Below are 19,401 nucleotides of genomic sequence, written 5' to 3' on the forward strand. Positions count from 1 at the left end.
AGATGACACACGAACTCATCACCTTGTTGAGCTTATCAAAGGCTTGTTGAGTTGATGGAGTCCATGCAAATGCTCCTTCTTTGTTAGATTTGTTAAGGGGGCAGCAAGCTGTGAAAATCCACTCACAAACCTCCTATAGTAGCTGCATAACCCAACAAATTCTCTCAACTGTGTTAGATTGCTTGGTCTAGGCCATTTTTGGATGGCCCTGATTTTTCCCTCATCTACACTTACTCCATGTTCACTGATTTTTGAGTCCCAAATATATGATTTCTTGCAACCTAAATATGATTTGTTTTGAAGCATTCTATATGAACTAGAGTTTTATTTGAAATGGAGCATACATGTATAAGTTTTTTGTTCTATATCTAATGTCTGTGTAATCAATTTTGGCTATCCTGAGTGGATTGTCTGTGGCAAAACTAGTTGGTGTATTCACATGATTTAATCCCGCAGCATTTGATTTGGGGGTTGCCATTGACTTATAATCTTCATATTTTATAATACAAATTATAACGTCTAAAATTCCAAATAATATTTTTTGATATTTCATATTTGATATATTAACAATCACATTCATAAATATGATGAATGATGATTTTCATATTTTTTTAATGAAGAATTTAATACCAGACATAAGTTCTTTTTGCTACCTGATATGGGAGCACAAGCTCAGGGTGATAGCTCATTCGCTGAGAGCAAAGGACTAGGGGTATCCATTCTACCAAAGTTGTTTGGGGCATGATCTTGACCTCATCCCTTATAGATTGAACCTTGTTGGATGGCTTAATCAAGGAGCATACCATCACCAACATCAATTGTGCTCACCCAATTGAGCTACAACCCTTTTGGTGATGGTGTTAATTTTAAAAAATGTCAGTTAAAATATTAAGTTTCCAATTGATAAAATGAAATTACAAGATATAATTGAAATTACAAAATATAAAATATTAAAATTACAAACTAAAATTTAATGTATTTTTGTAATCGTGAAATTTGCATGCTATGCCATTTTTCATTCAGTTTTGTGCTTGTTTTGAGGAGAGTACCTTGATACATTGACATATTGACAATTGGCTTTATTTTGTGTAATGTTTGGTCCCTTGCCCGATGCCACCTATGCATCCATCACACACATATCTATATGGTTACCCCTTATCCTATCTATATGACCACACACTCCTATACATTCCCCCTATACGCATATTTATTACATATGTGCACACACATATTTCCCTACATACATTACTGTTGTGACCATTTCACACATCGCCCCATCGCAAATGGGGACCCCCTCTTTTTTTGCTTGTTTTTCGCTTTCGTTTTTAGGGTTTTGTTAGTTGGTTGGTTGTCTGGATTTAGGGCCAAGCCTTAGGGTTTTAATTTTGCCTTTTCAAGCCAAAATCCAGTTCATTTTTGAGAGCTTTTGAGCTTCTTTTCTAGAATGCAAATTTTGAATGCAATGATTTCGCCAAAATGGTCTAATTTTCAATTGGAATGTTCATGCAGAGCTTAAATTTGTCTAAGTGTTGACCGTCAATATGAATTTTTGTCTGATTGAATATTTTGACCAAATTTTGACTTTTTTGAATTTTGATCCTGGGCATTGGAATTGATTTGTTTTCGCCTCGTGAAGTGTTAAAATGTGAAAAATCTTGTTATTTTGGCCTGTAGGAGCAAAATCGCTCCTGTCCCTCAGTGAAGGACGGGAGCTCATTTTCAAATATCTCATCGTCCCTGCAGAGTCCAGACAAATTTTACGTTTGAAGTGATGGAGAACGACGAGATCTTTCCATTGAATATAAATTGAAGATTTTCATGAGCACAGAATTGGCGCTAGAAGGAGGTCCCTCTCTTTAGTTTCCGAAGTTCGAAGTCCGAAGATTTTGAAAAGAGAAAAAACATTGCAAACATGATCATGAAGTACGATGGTGTTGCCGAATGAAGGACTGAATCAAGTGGTGCAACCCAATTTGCAAATAGGCAATACCCAAGAAGACATCATTTCCCAATTGAATCAAGTAGCTTGGAACGCAAGGAGAAGTCAAGTCGAATATAACAGAGTCAGAATCGTCTTAGAGCAAGAGGAAGACAGAGCCGAAGAACATCAAAGGGTCATAGCTAGGAATCTTCGTAATCAAAGGGACCCACAATAATCCTTGCAAGACTTCACGCTGGATCGCATTGGTTCATTCTCGCCGGAGAAACATCAAAGGTTGTTGAGGTCCACACCAGGCATCAAAGATCTAAGCGAACTTCAGTTTACTTCCAAAGCAAAGCGAGTTAAGAGAGAGTTAATAGTCGAATAGTCAGATAAGAGTGAAATAGAGAGATTAGAGTTAGAAGCAATTTTTATTTTGTAGCAAGATTGAGTCTTGAAGAGAGAAATTCAAGCAATTGTTGTATATGATGACTTGGAAATCAATAAAATATTGAAGTTATGGTGTTTTGTTGCAAATTTCTTAAGTTATCTTCATGGTTGTTGGATGTACTTGAATCACGCTCAATCAAAGTAGTTTGTTAATTTGAAAGACTAAGTGTGAGGTTTGATATTTGGTAGGATTCGCAATCCAAACCACTAGCTTCTTGCTGATTGTAGGAACGCCTTGCGTGGTCGACTGGAAAACATTTTGAGTCCTTAACCTTCAAGCATTTTCGCATCTAGGATATGTACCTTCGTAGTAGTGTCCTTGGTCTTTGATGCATTGAATACCATTATATTACCTTAGAAGATCGCACTAATTTCAATTGAGTTGTTACCTTATGGCAAAATTGAAGTTAGTTGAGTCTTGCCAAATCTCATTCATGCTAAGTCGTTCATAGGGTTAGGCTAGATTAGACTTCCTTAAACCCTGTCCTTTTTCCATTTTTGAAAGTTCCTTTTAGATTAGTAAAATCTTCGAGCCTTTGGAATCCGTAAGACGCCTTGGAGGAAACAGCAAATCACATCATACCACTAAAAAGCTTGTCCACACGTGGAGACCCCACTAAAAGAACCTTGGAGTCCATCTAACTGATCCTTTTTGCAGATCTTCAGCAGTTAGAGACTATTTTCTCAAGAGAGGATAAGATGCCTGTTGGTATTTTATTTTGTGTATGATTGTGTACAAAATACACGTCAACAGAATTGGCGCTAGAAGGAGGGTCTCTCTTTAGTTTCCGAAGTTCGAAGTCCGAAGATTTTGAAAAGAGAAAAAACATTGCAAACATGATCATGAAGTACGATGGTGTTGCCGAATGAAGGACTGAATCAAGTGGTGCAACCCAATTTGCAAATAGGCAATACCCAAGAAGACATCATTCCCCAATTGAATCAAGTAGCTTGGAACGCAAGGAGAAGTCAAGTCGAATATAACAGAGTCAGAATCGTCTTAGAGCAAGAGGAAGACAGAGCCGAAGAACATCAAAGGGTCATAACTAGGAATCTTCGTAATCAAAGGGACCCACAATAATCCTTGCAAGACTTCACGCTGGATAGCATTGGTTCATTCTCGCCGGAGAAACATCAAAGGTTGTTGAGGTCCACACCAGGCATCAAAGATCTAAGCGAACTTCAGTTTACTTCCAAAGCAAAGCGAGTTAAGAGAGAGGACACTCCCAAAGAGTTCGAACTAAGATTGGAAGGATCTCCTGAGTCATCACAAGTTCTTCAAGAACAAGTCCAAGCGGCGATCCAATCTAGTATCCAAGCAATTTCACAAACAAAGAGCCAAGCTAGTTCATCAAGTTCAGTTTCAAGGAATACAATGGCTCATCGTGCTCCACCTCCACCTCCTCCTCCTCATGTACTTAATGGTGCGACGTGGCTAGTCAACAATCCATCACCGTTGGAATTTGCAGTTTATCATGATATGCCGAAGAATCCAGAACACTTTTGTTCCAAGTTCAATGTTAGTGATTTCCATCGCACGGCAGAAGATCACATCAAGATGTTCGAGGACCTTCTTCGTAACAGACAAATTGAATATGGAGATGTGGCATGTAGGCTTTTTCCCTACTCATTGGGAGAAGAGGCATACTTTTGGTTTATTCATTTACCTACAGGGTCCATCAGGACTTGGGACGCGATGAAGGACGCATTCATTGCCAAATTTGGCATCCCAACTACACCAGCAGAGTTATACAGACAGTTTGTTGAGATTCGAAGGAGAGAGCATGAACCTATTACTTCCTTCAACGACAGATTTCACCGAGCATACACAATGTTACGTCCTCCTTATCTTATTGCAGATCCAAGGGAAATTTACTATGGAGCTTTAGATCATCTCACAGCTATGTTCGTAAGGACACATCCGACTCCGAATGATCTAAATGCGGCCTATACAAGAGCCATTGAAGTGAGTAAGCACATGGGACAAAACATCACTGGACCACTACTACATATGGGATCCGTCGCAGCACCGAACCAGATGCAAGCAGTTGGCACGGCTTTGGCCAACCAAACTCCAGTCATGAACCCAATTCCGCAAGCGACCTATCCAAGCGTACAGCCGGCGAATCAGTTGGTCCTTCACCCAGGAGCTCCAATTTCTCAAGCCCCACCCGCTCAACCTGTGTACCTACAAAATGCTACAAATTCGTCAAGGACACAAGAAGAGAAAGACGAAATGAAAGAGCTAATTGAACAAGTCAAGAGGCTATCGACCGAGGTAACTCACTTGAGGAACCAGAATAATCAACTCCAGAGCATGCAGAGGGCCAACCATGGCCAACATCCGAACAATCAGAATTTCCAAGGGAATAATAATCAAGGATTCAGAAACAACTATCAAGGAAATAACAATCAAGGTTTCCAAAGAAGACCATGGAACACGGCTCCAAACAATGGAAAAGTGGTGACGCCCTTGGACAATCCACCAAATGCGCAAAGTCAAGAGAACCCCTCTTCGAGCAAAGTGTTTTTAGCCGAAGCAGCCTTGTCCAGTTGGTGCAGACTCCACAACACGAACCAACATTCCGAGTTACAGTGTCCTGAGTTCAAAATTGCGGCCGACATTTTCCAACAAGAGATGCGTACTACCAATCCACCTGAAAATCCTCCCACCACAGGGTACGAAATTGTTCCAACCACGCAGTATGGTCAAGCCATGATCGTTGAAACCTGCAGATATTCACAAGAAAAAATTAATCAAGTGCAAAATGGGAGATTTCCTCCAGAATCGGCCAATGGACCAATGGTACCACCAGGATCTCAGTTTCCGCCAGCATCTGCAAATGGACCTGTAGAAGATTCAGAATACTATTTCCCACCATTGAATGACAGTGTCCTAGTAGAGGGAATAAAGGAAGTATTCCACCAATCGTCAGGAGGAGTCAACCAAAGAGTTTATCACAGAAATCAGAGAAATCCTGAACCTTTAACAACGTCGATTCCTCCAAACAATTTTTCAACTCCGCCGGATCCCCAAGCTAGTAACGTCCCTGAATATCCACAAAACACTCAAGAATACAGACAAAGGAATGTTTCACCTCCCGCGGGAAATGAAATGAAAAGATTGGCCGCCTTGGTGTTAGATGAACTTAAGAAAGTCAAGGTAAGTTTACCGCTCTATGAGTTGCTCAAGGTGTCAGAAATTAAGGATACAGTGATCAATAGTTTGAATGAACCTAGTGCAACAAGGTCAAATGTTCAAGCCACTATCAATATGACTCAAGAGGAGGTCGATTCTCAAGAACAACCCGAACAAAATGAGTGCATGGTTCAAACTATAACCTTCCCAGCTAAAAAGGAAGATATATTGGAAGGAAAAGTATTACTCAAAAGAGGCGAGACCAAGAAAGCTCAGCCTACAGTCAAAGAGAACCTCACCACTAACTTGGTTCTTCCCGAAAAGGAAGTCGCAATCAAGAAAGATATTGTTAAGAGGGATAAATCTACAAGCAAAGCTAGTCACTCGAAAGAGGAGAGCCCAGCGAAGGAAGATCACTCAAAGATCAATCAAGTTAAACATCAAGAATCAAGTGAAGAAAATTCAGTGCCTTCTCAAGGAAAGGACGAACCGGCCCCGTTCTTGCTATCAGTCAGAATATTTGGAAAACTATTACACAATTGCCTTTATGATTCCGGAGCCTCAAGCAACGTGATGCCCCTGGCCGTTTGTCGAAGACTTGGAATAACTCCCGCACCTACCAAGAGGAAGGTCACTCAGCTTGACAAGACAGAAGTTCCAGTCATGGGAGAATTGAACAACATTCACATGCAATTGGCCGCAGATCCAAGAGTCCAGAATTTTATAGACATATCAGTAGTGGATATTCCAGACTCATATGGAATGCTCCTGAGTCGAGATTGGTCCCGAAAATTGAATGGATATGTATCGACCGATTTCGCACACATGTGGCTACCATGGAGAGGAGTCCCGAACCAGATTAAAATTGATAGCACCCCAAGGTTGAGGTTGATGATAACTGAATATGGGGAAGACAATGAAGTGCTATTTTTAGAGTCCGACCTAGGAACATACAAGCCCAAAGTGGAGGAAATCTTGATGATACAAGATATACAAGATGTGCGAGATGAAAATACCCAGCAGGAGGTCATGGAGTCAACTGAGATCGTCATTGAAAGCGATCAAGGATCCGACCAAGAGGACGAAGGCATGTTTGAAAATTTCAGGAGATTCGTACAAAGAAACATCCAGCAGAGTGTGCAACTTGGCAATCTAGCGTCCGTCCGAGATTTGCTTCTTCCGAATTGGTGTAGAATCCACAATGCCGTCCACTCAGAATTATCTTGTGCTTTATGCCAGACCGCATTGGAGCAAGTAAACAAAAGAGTCCCGCAGACACTAATTATAGAAAAAACTCAAGATTCAGAGAATGAAAGCTCTACGGACACCGAAAGTTCTGTGGAAGATGAAGTTTCGTCCGATACAACAAATGAAAGTCATGAAAGTCCAGAAACAGACGATCAAGAAAATCAGATATGGACATTAAGATTCGACGGATCTAAGTCCAAACAAGGATCCGGAGCTGGATATGAATTGATTAGTCCTAAAGGAGAAACATACCTTGCCGCTCACAGATTGCAGTTCCCTTGTACCAACAATGTAGCAGAATATGAATCTTTGGTTCATGGATTATTATTAGCCATCCAAAAGGGGGCAAAGATACTGCAAGTATATGGAGACTCAGAAATCGCAATAAGGCAAATCAGGAAGCAATATGTTTGCCATGACAAAAGGCTAACTAAGTATAGGAATCGAGTTTGGGATCTAATTGAAAGTTTCGATGCTTTCAATATCAATTCAATTTGTAGACATCAGAATCAAGTGGCCAATTCACTTGCACAGGCCGCGAGCTCATTGATTCCATTAGCAATGGAAGGATTAAAGAAATTTACAATCGAGTTAATATCGGTCCCTTCAGTCCCAGATAACATCACCAATTTCCAAGTTTTCGAAGACGACAAGCACATTCTAGACTTCCTAACCAGCACGGACGTCTTCTTAACACAGATCATAGATGAAGATGAAGTAGGTGAAGCTGAGTTCGATGCCGAAGGAGTTCTGAACTTAAAGACAAACACTATTCCAAAAGGAATGGTTGAATTAGAAAGGATTTTTGATCCTGACAAATTGAAAGAAAAGAAGAATCACAGTGTAGAAGGCAATATGTGTGACGCCATCAATCTAGGTGACGAGACACAAGTTAAGAATGTTTTCATTGGAAAGTCCTGCACAGCAACTGAAAAGGATGGAATCCTAAAGAACATGAGGGACTTCCCAGATGTCATTGCATGGAGCTATGAAGATCTCAAGACCTATGACACTGCGATTATTACTCACACAATCCCGTTAAAGCCAGGAAGCAAGCCATTCAGGCAAAGACAAAGACCCGTCAATCCTTTGTTAGAACCACTGATATACCAAGAAGTGAAGAAGTTACTCACTGCTAAAATCATCTTCCCAGTAAGACACTCGACGTGGGTCGCCAACCTGGTGCCTGTTAGAAAGAAAAATGGAGAGATCAGATTGTGTGTTGATTTTAGAAATCTTAATAGAGCATCAGAGAAAGATAACTATCCGCTCCCATCATTAGATGAAGTATTGCAGATCGTCAATGGATCACAGATGATGTCCTTCCTAGACGGATATTCAGGATACAATCAAGTCCTAGTCGAACCTGAAGATCGACTGAAGACTGCTTTCACCACCAAATGGGGAACATTTGCCTATAAGAGAATGCCTTTTGGACTCATAAACGCCGGGGCCACATTCCAGAGAGCTATGGATATCGCTTTCAGAGATTTAATTGGTAAAAGCATTATTATATATATGGATGACATCACAGTTTTTTCCAGACAGAGAGAAGATCATGTGGATGATTTGAGAAAGGTCTTCCAAAGATGTAGAAGGTACGGTGTCTCCCTTAATCCAAAGAAATGCATATTTGGAGTCACAGAAGGAAAGCTTTTAGGACATGTCATTTCAGAAAAAGGAATATCTATTGATCCTGAAAGAGTGAAGGCCATATCTACTATCAATTTGCCAGCAAGCAAAAAAGAACTTAAGTCATTTTTTGGCAAGATCAACTTCGTCCGAAAGTTCATTACCGGATTTGCCGAGATTGTCAGGCCATTGAATGAAATGTTAAAGAAAGATGCAAAGGTCGAGTGGACTCCACAAGCCAGAAGGGCATTTGAAGAAATAAAGACCGCAATCATGGAAGCACCAGTTTTGATTAGTCCTGATTATCTCAAACCATTTTATTTATATTCCTTTGCTTCCGATTACACTTGTGCCGCCATTCTCACCCAAAGAAGTGAAGAGAGGGATGAAAATCCAATTGCTTTCATGAGCACCCCATTGAAAGATGCGGAATTGAGATATCCAAACGTTGAAAAGCAAGCATACGCATTAGTAAAGGCAGTTAAGAAATTCAGACATTACCTCCTGAGAGCCAAGATTTATGCAATAGTGCCTGATGCGGCAGTCAAGACTCTTCTCATGCAAAATGAATTAGGAGAGAGAAGAGGAAAGTGGGTCGCCATTATCCAAGAATTTGATATTGAGATACAGCCCATGAAACTTGTTCGAGGACAAGCTTTGGCGCAGACATTAGCAATAGATGGGCCAGGATTAGTTCAACAAATTTATGAATTAGAAGATGTCACACACGATGAATGGTACAAAGAAATTGTGACATATTTGCTCAATCACAGATGTCCTGCTCATATGGCACCTACACAGAAAAGAGCATTAAGATTAAAATGTCAACATTACATGCTTCAAGGATCTGTTCTATATCGTAAAAACTATGAAGGAGTGTACCTGAGATGTGTTGGCAAAGACGAAGCAAAGCAGATAATTAAACATTTCCATTCCAAGTTTGGAACCGGACATGGAGCCAACCTCGCCACAGCTCACCAGATCCTAAGAGCAGGATATTACTGGCCTACGCTTTTTAAAGATACATCCAATCACATCAAGACGTGCCACACATGTCAAGTCGCAGCTATTAGAGAAAGAAATCCTGCCATGCCACTGAATCCGGTGATTGAAGCCAGACCATTTGCTAAATGGGGAATGGACTTTATTGGTGTCATCAACCCCGCATCCTCAGCACAACACAAGTACATCATTACAGCTACAGATTATTGTACCAGATGGTCAGAGGCACAGGCACTTAAGGTTTGTTCTACTGAAGTTGTAATCAAGTTTCTAGAGGAGAACATAATCACGAGGTTTGGATGCCCTTATGCATTGGTTTGCGACAATGGATCGGCGTTCACATCATTGAGATTCTCAAATTGGGCTTTTGAGTACGGGATAACCCTCAAGTTTTCATCGAATTATTATCCTCAGGGTAATGGATTAGCAGAATCCACAAACAAAAATTTGCTCAGTGTTATCAAGAAATTATTAGAGAGAAGCCCCAGAGAATGGCACACCCAGTTGAGATTTGCTTTATGGGCAGACAGAATTAGAACAAAGAACGCATTAGGCATTTCGCCTTATTTTCTAGTCTATGGCCAAGACCCAGTCTTCCCCATGCAACTCAGGATTCCTACCTTGAGATTCATTCAGGAGTATATGGAAGATACTGATGCAGTGCAGGCCAAGTTGACACAGTTGATGAACTTAGAAGAGAAAAGAGATCAAGCACTGGAGAACTTTGCTAAACACCAAGGAGTGGTGAAGAGATGGTTTGATCGACAAGCAAGAGTCAAGGCGTTCCGAATTTCAGATCTCGTCCTGTATTGGGACAAAGCACATGAGAAAAGAGGAGAACATGACAAGTTTGATAGGCTTTGGAAAGGCCCTTATCAAATTTCAGAGATATTAGGAGAAAATGCATTTAGGTTGCAGACTTTAACAGGAGAGGACATCCCGTTGCCTGTCAATGGGAGATATCTCAAACATTATTTCCAATCCTAAAATGCCAAGGCCTTCCCTTGTACATAGTTAGTTTAGTTTGCTTTCGTTGTTTTCCGTTTGTTTGGTTTCCTCGTTTTGTTTTGCCCTTTCGTTTTTCCTAGTTTAGGTGTTTTTGTTTTAGGTTAGTTTGTTTTGTCCTGAGGGGTATCCATTTGGCATTGGGTGATTTTGTTATGTAACTCTCTGACTTCCTGCTGGATTGTTGGATGCATTTGGAAAATCATGAGGTCTTTTGGAATTACCAAGGGAGTTTCTTTTAATGAAGCTTTGAGTCAGGACATATTTGCATTGAAGTAGATTAGCTTATTGAACTCACGTATTTTTGTCCTTCAGTTATTATATTTTCACATACTTATAATCTTCGAGTCATCATGGTTTACAGGCAAAGCTGTGATCAGTGAAAAATCTAAAGTCTAGCTTCAGCGCCACCGCAATCCTCAAACCCTAGTGAGTTTTTAGTACTCACGAGCCAAAGAATTGACAGAACTGAAAAGCAGTATCAAATGAAAAGATGAAAAATGAGAAAAATCAAAAGAAAAGAAATGAGCTAAAAGGAAATATCAAATTGGCTAAAGGGAATTTACGAATAACTCCATCGGGGCTATAGACGCCTGGCTGGCAATGGAGCAATGTTCGTGAGCTTGCGGCGATAACCTCGTCGGGACTATGGACGTCTGACTGGCAGCGAGGCTCTATCCAGGATGCTTTTGGAGTTTAGACGAACTACGTAGCTTATCACAGGGGAACCTGGAGATCATGATTGTCTTGTTGAGGGGAATTAACGCATTTGCACACACATGGGTAATTGTGGACTTAATACTTTGTCTCAATATGATGGTCTCTTCTTGTAAGTGTTTCTTAACTCCCGGTTTTGTTGAGGGAGGTTTTCTGAGTTTCCCTTTAGAAAGATTGATTCCCAAATGTTTTGCAACATTTCTCAGTGGTGTCGCCAGATGTTGTGACCATTTCACACATCGCCCCATCGCAAATGGGGACCCCCTCTTTTTTTGCTTGTTTTTCGCTCGTTTTCGCTTTCGTTTTTAGGGTTTTGTTAGTTGGTTGGTTGTCTGGATTTAGGGCCAAGCCTTAGGGTTTTAATTTTGCCTTTTCAAGCCAAAATCCAGTTCATTTTTGAGAGCTTTTGAGCTTCTTTTCTAGAATGCAAATTTTGAATGCAATGATTTCGCCAAAATGGTCTAATTTTCAATTGGAATGTTCATGCAGAGCTTAAATTTGTCTAAGTGTTGACCGTCAATATGAATTTTTGTCTGATTGAATATTTTGACCAAATTTTGACTTTTTTGAATTTTGATCCTGGGCATTGGAATTGATTTGTTTTCGCCTCGTGAAGTGTTAAAATGTGAAAAATCTTGTTATTTTGGCCTGTAGGAGCAAAATCGCTCCTGTCCCTCAGTGAAGGACGGGAGCTCATTTTCAAATATCTCATCGTCCCTGCAGAGTCCAGACAAATTTTACGTTTGAAGTGATGGAGAACGACGAGATCTTTCCATTGAATATAAATTGAAGATTTTCATGAGCACAGAATTGGCGCTAGAAGGAGGTCCCTCTCTTTAGTTTCCGAAGTTCGAAGTCCGAAGATTTTGAAAAGAGAAAAAACATTGCAAACATGATCATGAAGTACGATGGTGTTGCCGAATGAAGGACTGAATCAAGTGGTGCAACCCAATTTGCAAATAGGCAATACCCAAGAAGACATCATTTCCCAATTGAATCAAGTAGCTTGGAACGCAAGGAGAAGTCAAGTCGAATATAACAGAGTCAGAATCGTCTTAGAGCAAGAGGAAGACAGAGCCGAAGAACATCAAAGGGTCATAGCTAGGAATCTTCGTAATCAAAGGGACCCACAATAATCCTTGCAAGACTTCACGCTGGATCGCATTGGTTCATTCTCGCCGGAGAAACATCAAAGGTTGTTGAGGTCCACACCAGGCATCAAAGATCTAAGCGAACTTCAGTTTACTTCCAAAGCAAAGCGAGTTAAGAGAGAGTTAATAGTCGAATAGTCAGATAAGAGTGAAATAGAGAGATTAGAGTTAGAAGCAATTTTTATTTTGTAGCAAGATTGAGTCTTGAAGAGAGAAATTCAAGCAATTGTTGTATATGATGACTTGGAAATCAATAAAATATTGAAGTTATGGTGTTTTGTTGCAAATTTCTTAAGTTATCTTCATGGTTGTTGGATGTACTTGAATCACGCTCAATCAAAGTAGTTTGTTAATTTGAAAGACTAAGTGTGAGGTTTGATATTTGGTAGGATTCGCAATCCAAACCACTAGCTTCTTGCTGATTGTAGGAACGCCTTGCGTGGTCGACTGGAAAACATTTTGAGTCCTTAACCTTCAAGCATTTTCGCATCTAGGATATGTACCTTCGTAGTAGTGTCCTTGGTCTTTGATGCATTGAATACCATTATATTACCTTAGAAGATCGCACTAATTTCAATTGAGTTGTTACCTTATGGCAAAATTGAAGTTAGTTGAGTCTTGCCAAATCTCATTCATGCTAAGTCGTTCATAGGGTTAGGCTAGATTAGACTTCCTTAAACCCTGTCCTTTTTCCATTTTTGAAAGTTCCTTTTAGATTAGTAAAATCTTCGAGCCTTTGGAATCCGTAAGACGCCTTGGAGGAAACAGCAAATCACATCATACCACTAAAAAGCTTGTCCACACGTGGAGACCCCACTAAAAGAACCTTGGAGTCCATCTAACTGATCCTTTTTGCAGATCTTCAGCAGTTAGAGACTATTTTCTCAAGAGAGGATAAGATGCCTGTTGGTATTTTATTCTGTGTATGATTGTGTACAAAATACACGTCAACAATTACCTACTTTGCTTTGGCCGCTTTCATGTTCTAGGACAAGTTCATGGCCTTGTGAAAGTTCTCACAGTTGTAGACTCTTCTTTCCCAAATCCACAATTTAAAATTCAAATTTAACTTGTCTTTTGCCAAATCTTTTTCCTCCAAGGGCTAACCAAAAACAAACTTGGATGATATGTTGCTATGTTCATTTATTTAAAGGCATTCATGTATTCATTTTAATCATTCAAAATTTGTGATCTATATTTGCATGAGCCTTTTTTTTGATGCAGCATCAAAAGTATGAACTCTGTAAGGAGCCTGCCAAATGGTAGAATATTTTGTCTCCACATTGTCCTTGATGATGCAGATAATTTTTCAGCTCCATTGATTTTTTTGCCTCAATTCAAATGTCGGCATTAAGCTGGACATCTTTCTCATTAACTTTGCATCTGTTTTAAAAAACAATGCCTCTTTTGGGCTCATTGTTATCACATTGATGATGATTCGCGAGTCTCCTAAAATTAGATGCCTGCATATTGATAGTATAGCCACTTTTAAGCCTTCCAGCCTAGTTTCCAGTTACACTTCATTTTTTTATTTCATCCCTAAGAAAAGGGAGCCACCTTTCATGAACTTGCTAGCCTCATCCCTCAGATTGAAGCCAGTCCCTGGAAGGCCTGGTTTGTGGCATTTTCTATTTGATTGAGTAGTCTATTACAGGGCAAGTGATATGGTACAATAAAAAGTGACATTTACTTATATAAAATGTAATAATCTGTTTGCAATTAGATTTTGTATTTCAAAATTTAAATAACCATGTTGATGACTTATGCAGTGAAATGCTTTCCCAACTCTGGAAGATTTGGTGAATTTTTTGTGCTTTTGGCAATGATTTTCATCTGAATTCTTTTCTAAAGATTTCACATTCTTGATTTAAATGAATAAAGCACCAAAGTAGACGTATTGGAATTTTATGGAATTTAATTAGAATTATGTTTTTTGGCTCCTCGCTGTGTAGTTGGACTTAGAGAAAGCAATGATGGACTGCCTGTATGCAAAATGTGAGTTGGCTATAACCTTTCCTTCTTACTGGATTTATGATGCTAATGCAAAATTACTTTTACAGGTCTAATGCATGTTATACATGGTTCATTCAAGATTTAGAGTGTTCAGTTAGAATGCCCATAGGATATGCTTCTGCACTTAGTTAAGTTGCCGTTTCCACAATTAGGACTGCTGGACCATGTGGAAATTGCATTTACAGGTCTAATGCATGTTATGTATTGTCCATAGTTTAGTGGTTGTTTCAACAATTAGGACTGTTGGACCATGTGGAAAATTGCATTTACAGGTCTAATGCATTTTATATATGCTTCATTCAAGATTTTTGAGTGTTATGTCAGAAGACTCAATATATAATTATCCGCTGTTAGTTTAGTGGATAATCACAACTTCGCACAATTGAGTCAACTGGTTGCTATATTAAATGCTGCTGTTAACTGATAACCATTTGCTATCTGGGAGGTGCTTTAAACACAATCAAATATATTGCTTTCAATATTGTTGTGAATAATATTATGGAGTTGACTATTCTCTTCTTTAATTAGGTACTCCTTGCATCACAGACTGTGTGATGGCTGAACTGGAAAAGCTAGGACAGAAGTATCGTGTTGCGTTACGGTATATGGTTCATGTTGTTTTGTACCCTTTTGGAAAGATTTCCGTTATTTTGTATTATACATGTTATCTAAATTTAATCTATAGCATGAATAATATATCCATTTTAGGCATTAAGGTATTTACAGAATCCGTGAATTATACTGATAAGAAGAGCTCTCTTATCTAGTCCAGTTCCTGTGAATTGATTGAATTGAAATTAAATTGATAGATGTACTTAAACTAGGTAAATAGTTAATTATAGAATTATTGGCTTTTCTTTGAGTTGCAATTCTAATAAAATATAGTAATAAAACTGCTATTGCTACTATAATCTTTTACAGAATTGCGAAGGATCCTCGTTTTGATAGGTTGCCTTGCACTCATAAAGGCACTTATGCAGATGACTGCCTTGTAGAACGTGTTACCCAGGTAATATCTTTGTAAATTATTCTCCCTGCACTTGTTACTTATGCTGTGTTTTTTAATGCTTTGTGGGTGAAGAAAGTTTTTTTCCTTGGTATTTTTTTCATTATTGGTGCTGCGCATTTGGATTAATGGGTATTTGGTATTTGAAAGCAGCATAAGTGCTATATTGTGGCCACGTGTGATAGGGATTTAAAACGTCGAATTCGAAAGGTATCTTACTTTTACTGGTTGTGCCACCTATTGATGCAATGAATTTCAGTTAAAGTATATATTGCTAATGTATACATTATGGAGCAGATCCCTGGTGTACCTATTATGTACATTACCCAACACAAATATTCTATCGAACGCTTGCCAGAAGCAACAATAGGAGGCGGTATGCATATATTTTCTTTATGTAATATATTCTAATGTTACAATTTTTTTGGGATTTCCTTAATTTTTGTTCTCATTGATATTTCTTTTTTATATTCCAGCACCACGATTTTAGTGCTGATGGTTGCCAGGAATTAGATGAACAATGCACGATTCTGTAAGGAGAGTCTCTTATTCTTCTATAACCTTTATTCTCAGCAGTGCTGGTGAGTCCACCATTTTGATTAACCTGGTAACAATTTCAGAAATATAGTTTGAAGATGTGAACTATATTTTGGGGCACTTGTTCCTTTTGTAAAGCACATTCCAAGGAAACTAGAAAAAGAGAGTCAATTTACCTTGGCAAAACTTTATATCCATCACGACTATCCAAGCACAGGGTACTGTGGAGGGGAGTGTTCTCCAGATATTGATTTTGGAGAATTCCAAGTAACTTTAGGTGATAGTGGAGTTATTGAGCAAATGTTGTAGCAGAAAAGAACCAAATAATTCTGGTATCGCAATGAAATTGATTTTATTTTATCTTTGTGTTGTTGGTGAAAGCTATTTCAAAATGCTAAGTTTATTTTAACATACTTCAAGTTTCCACAATCCATGAGATATTAATCTCGAGTGTTTCCAGATTAGATTGTGTATGAGTTTTTTGCATCAAAGTTTTGGATCACACTCCATGATCCATCATCAGGATGAAATATCCCAGGTAGTAAACAAGGAAAATAATAAAAAATCTTTCAAAACCATGCACTTTAATAATGCTCTTATAAAATCAATTTTCCATATCCAAAACACTACACCGTAGATTCTGGAAAGATATTTCTTAAACAGTAGATTGACCTACAGGAAAATATCCACTACTTTTTACCAGCAATAAAGTCATATAAACTTCAGAACTGTGAACCTGGAACTGTCGGATGTTGATGGAGATGCAAGCCTGAATAACGTTGTCCTATTTCTTGCTGGTTTTCTGTCTTTTATCTCTGGTGGGTCACAAAATTGTGCACAGAGCGACTTCAGGTGAACACACAGCTTCCTTGCGTGGAAAGGAATAAATTGTAGCTGCAAATGGGTTGCAGAACTGCTGCTAGAAACTGGAGAAACGTCCAAGCTAGACTTACAGGGGCTACGTCCTGTATTGATTGAGAGGGTTTGCAGATAAGAAAAATAACATATATCGTGAATGCCAAAATAACCTTTTCCTGCCATCATAAATCAATCCTTCCAGCAACAGAAACAGCAGTTCTCTTTCCGAAATGGTGTGGTGGTAGCAAAAGGGAAAGTTTCCAATCCCGCCATAGTGAACTTGTCAGCAAAAATAATCCAAACACAAACAACCTCATCTCTTATCTTAGTGACAGGGTAAAAACAAAATACCCCCACCTCCTAAGGGCGCAAAGTCATGACTTAAATTCTAGCCCCTCCAATGACTGAAAAATAGGAGTCACTTAAGTTTCTTAAGTGAAACTGGCCCCACACACTCGTCTCCTTTAATTTCATAAAATTGACCAAGTCTGGGAGACGCACATCTGAAACAGACTTAGCAAAGTGATCATTACAGTTTGACGCTTCAATTGAGAGGGGACATTACAGTCCTCCCTTCTTGAGATTGCTGGTCCACTAGCAATCATAAATTAGGATGTGGTAGTATCTCATCACCTTCCCATGAAGCATCATCAATAGGCAATCCCTTCCACTTTATCAGATACTCTTGAACAATCTTATTCCTTAGATTCTTTTCCTTCCAATCTGCAATACCTTCAGGTTCTAGAATCAGTTTTCCCTCTTCATCCAATGGTGGCAGCTCAAGAGAGGCAACTGTCTGTTGTCCCAATGCCTTTTTTTAGGCAAGAGACATGGAAAATATTATGAATCCTACTTCCTGGCGGTAGTTCAAGTTCATATGCAACTTCTCCAATCTTCCTAAGCACCTTGTAAGGTCCATAAAACGTTGGTTTCAACTTTTCTGCTCCACTGTTCTTCAATGAAGATTGCCTGTAAGGCTGCAAGTGTAGAAAAACCAAATCTCCCACCTGGAATGTCCTCTCCACTCTATGTTTGTCTGCATACATTTTCTGTTGGTTTTGGGCCTGTAAGATATTGTCTTTTAATGCTTTGAGAATATCTCGGTAACTCTGTATGGTTTCTTTTACATGGGGAACCTTGCTATTATCAAAGGCTAAGTCTATGAACGACAAAGCTTCATATCTGTACCATGCCTTAAACGAAGACATCCCAATAGTCATATGATAGGTAGTATTGTAACAATACTCACCTAAATGGAGCCATTTGACCCAAGCACGTTGCTGCCCCGAAACATAGTTTCTGAGATAGCCTTCAACCCATTTGTTCACAATTTCAGTCTGCCCATCCGTTTGAGGACGGTAACTAGTATTGGGTGTCAGTTCTGTCCCTGCCAAACAAAAAACATTTCCTGCCAAAACATGCTAATAAACCTGCTGTCCCTGTCACTGACAATGGTCATAGGAAGACCGTGCAATTTGAACACTTCCCGGAAAAATAAATTAGCAACCTGTGCAGCTGAGTGATCTGTAGCAATGGCGAAGAAATGGGAATATTTAGTCAACCTGACCACCACCACAAATATACAATCTTTCCCCTGTACTCGTGGAAGCCCTGTGATGAAATCTATTGATATACCCTCCCAAAACTGTTCCGGAACAAGTAGTGGTTGCAGAAGACCTGCAGGAAAGGTGTGTTCTGATTTGTTTGCTGGCATATCAAACATTCACGGACATGTTGCAGCACATCATCCCTAAGTCCTTTCCAGGGAAATCTCTCCCTTAGCTACCTGTAAGTTTTGAAGAACCCTGGATGTCCAGCAAGAGGTGTGTCATGTAAGGCTCTCATAATATTGTGCTTCAACTTAGACTCAGGTATAAGGTAGATTCTATTTTTGTAATATATCACATCATCTATCACAAAATATCTTCCATCCACTAAATCACAAGCATAGGAATTCTTAGTATACTCGGACAACAATTGAGATTTCCAATCAGCTGAAATCTCTGTAAGTGAGCAAAGAGTAGGTCTCCTAGAAAGAGCATCAGCAACCATGTTCTTTTTCCCTTTGATATATTCTACATCTAAGTCATTCTTGGATTTTGCTTACCCACTTCTGTTGATGTTCATTGAAATCCTTCTGTTCCAAGAAGTACTTTAGAATATTATGATCAGTTTTGACAGTAAATTTTGCACCTACCAAATATTGGCTAAAGCATGCATGATAGCCAACATCTCTTTGTCATAAGTGGAATACAATGTTTTTGGATCTCTGAGCTTCCTGCTCTCGAACACAATAGGATGCCTATCTTGCATTAACACTGCTCCAATCCCCTGTCCGAAGGCATCACACTCTACAATAAAAGGCTTTGTGAAATCAGGAAGTGCTAATACTGGACAAGTGCTCATGATGTCCTTGAGCCTGTCAAATGTATTCTTTGCCTTTGGAGACCACTGGAAAGCCCCTTTCTTAGTAAGATTGGTCAATAGAGAAGCTAACTGGGAAAAACCTCGCACAAACCTTCGGTAATAGCAACATAAACCCAAGAAGTCTCTCAACTCAGATATGTTCTTGGGGGGTAGCCAATCTAAGATTGCCTGTATTTTCTCTTGATGAACCTTTACCCCTTCAATTTTGATCACATGTCCAAGTAAAGAATCTGATGCAGGAGCATTCTGCCAGCATGTGCCAAAATGGGAGCTTTTAAAATAAAATAATCTGGAC

General features: G+C 39.3%; 1 protein-coding gene across 1 annotated transcript in view; it reads left to right on the forward strand.

Annotated features, from left to right (window-relative positions):
• The window catches only part of LOC131047466 (uncharacterized), a 48,429-nt gene extending 32,248 nt beyond the window's left edge, over positions 1 to 16,181 (forward strand). The window contains exons 4-9 of the mRNA XM_057981370.2: positions 14,218 to 14,260; positions 14,807 to 14,879; positions 15,200 to 15,287; positions 15,438 to 15,494; positions 15,582 to 15,660; positions 15,761 to 16,181. Coding sequence (XP_057837353.1) covers positions 14,218 to 14,260; positions 14,807 to 14,879; positions 15,200 to 15,287; positions 15,438 to 15,494; positions 15,582 to 15,660; positions 15,761 to 15,774 — 354 coding nt within the window. The 3' untranslated portion in view covers positions 15,775 to 16,181. The remainder of the gene's footprint in view (positions 1 to 14,217; positions 14,261 to 14,806; positions 14,880 to 15,199; positions 15,288 to 15,437; positions 15,495 to 15,581; positions 15,661 to 15,760) is intronic.
• Positions 16,182 to 19,401: the final 3,220 nt, after the last annotated feature.

This window comes from Cryptomeria japonica, chromosome 7 (assembly GCF_030272615.1).
Source record: "Cryptomeria japonica chromosome 7, Sugi_1.0, whole genome shotgun sequence".
Classification (NCBI taxonomy): Eukaryota; Viridiplantae; Streptophyta; class Pinopsida; order Cupressales; family Cupressaceae; genus Cryptomeria; species Cryptomeria japonica.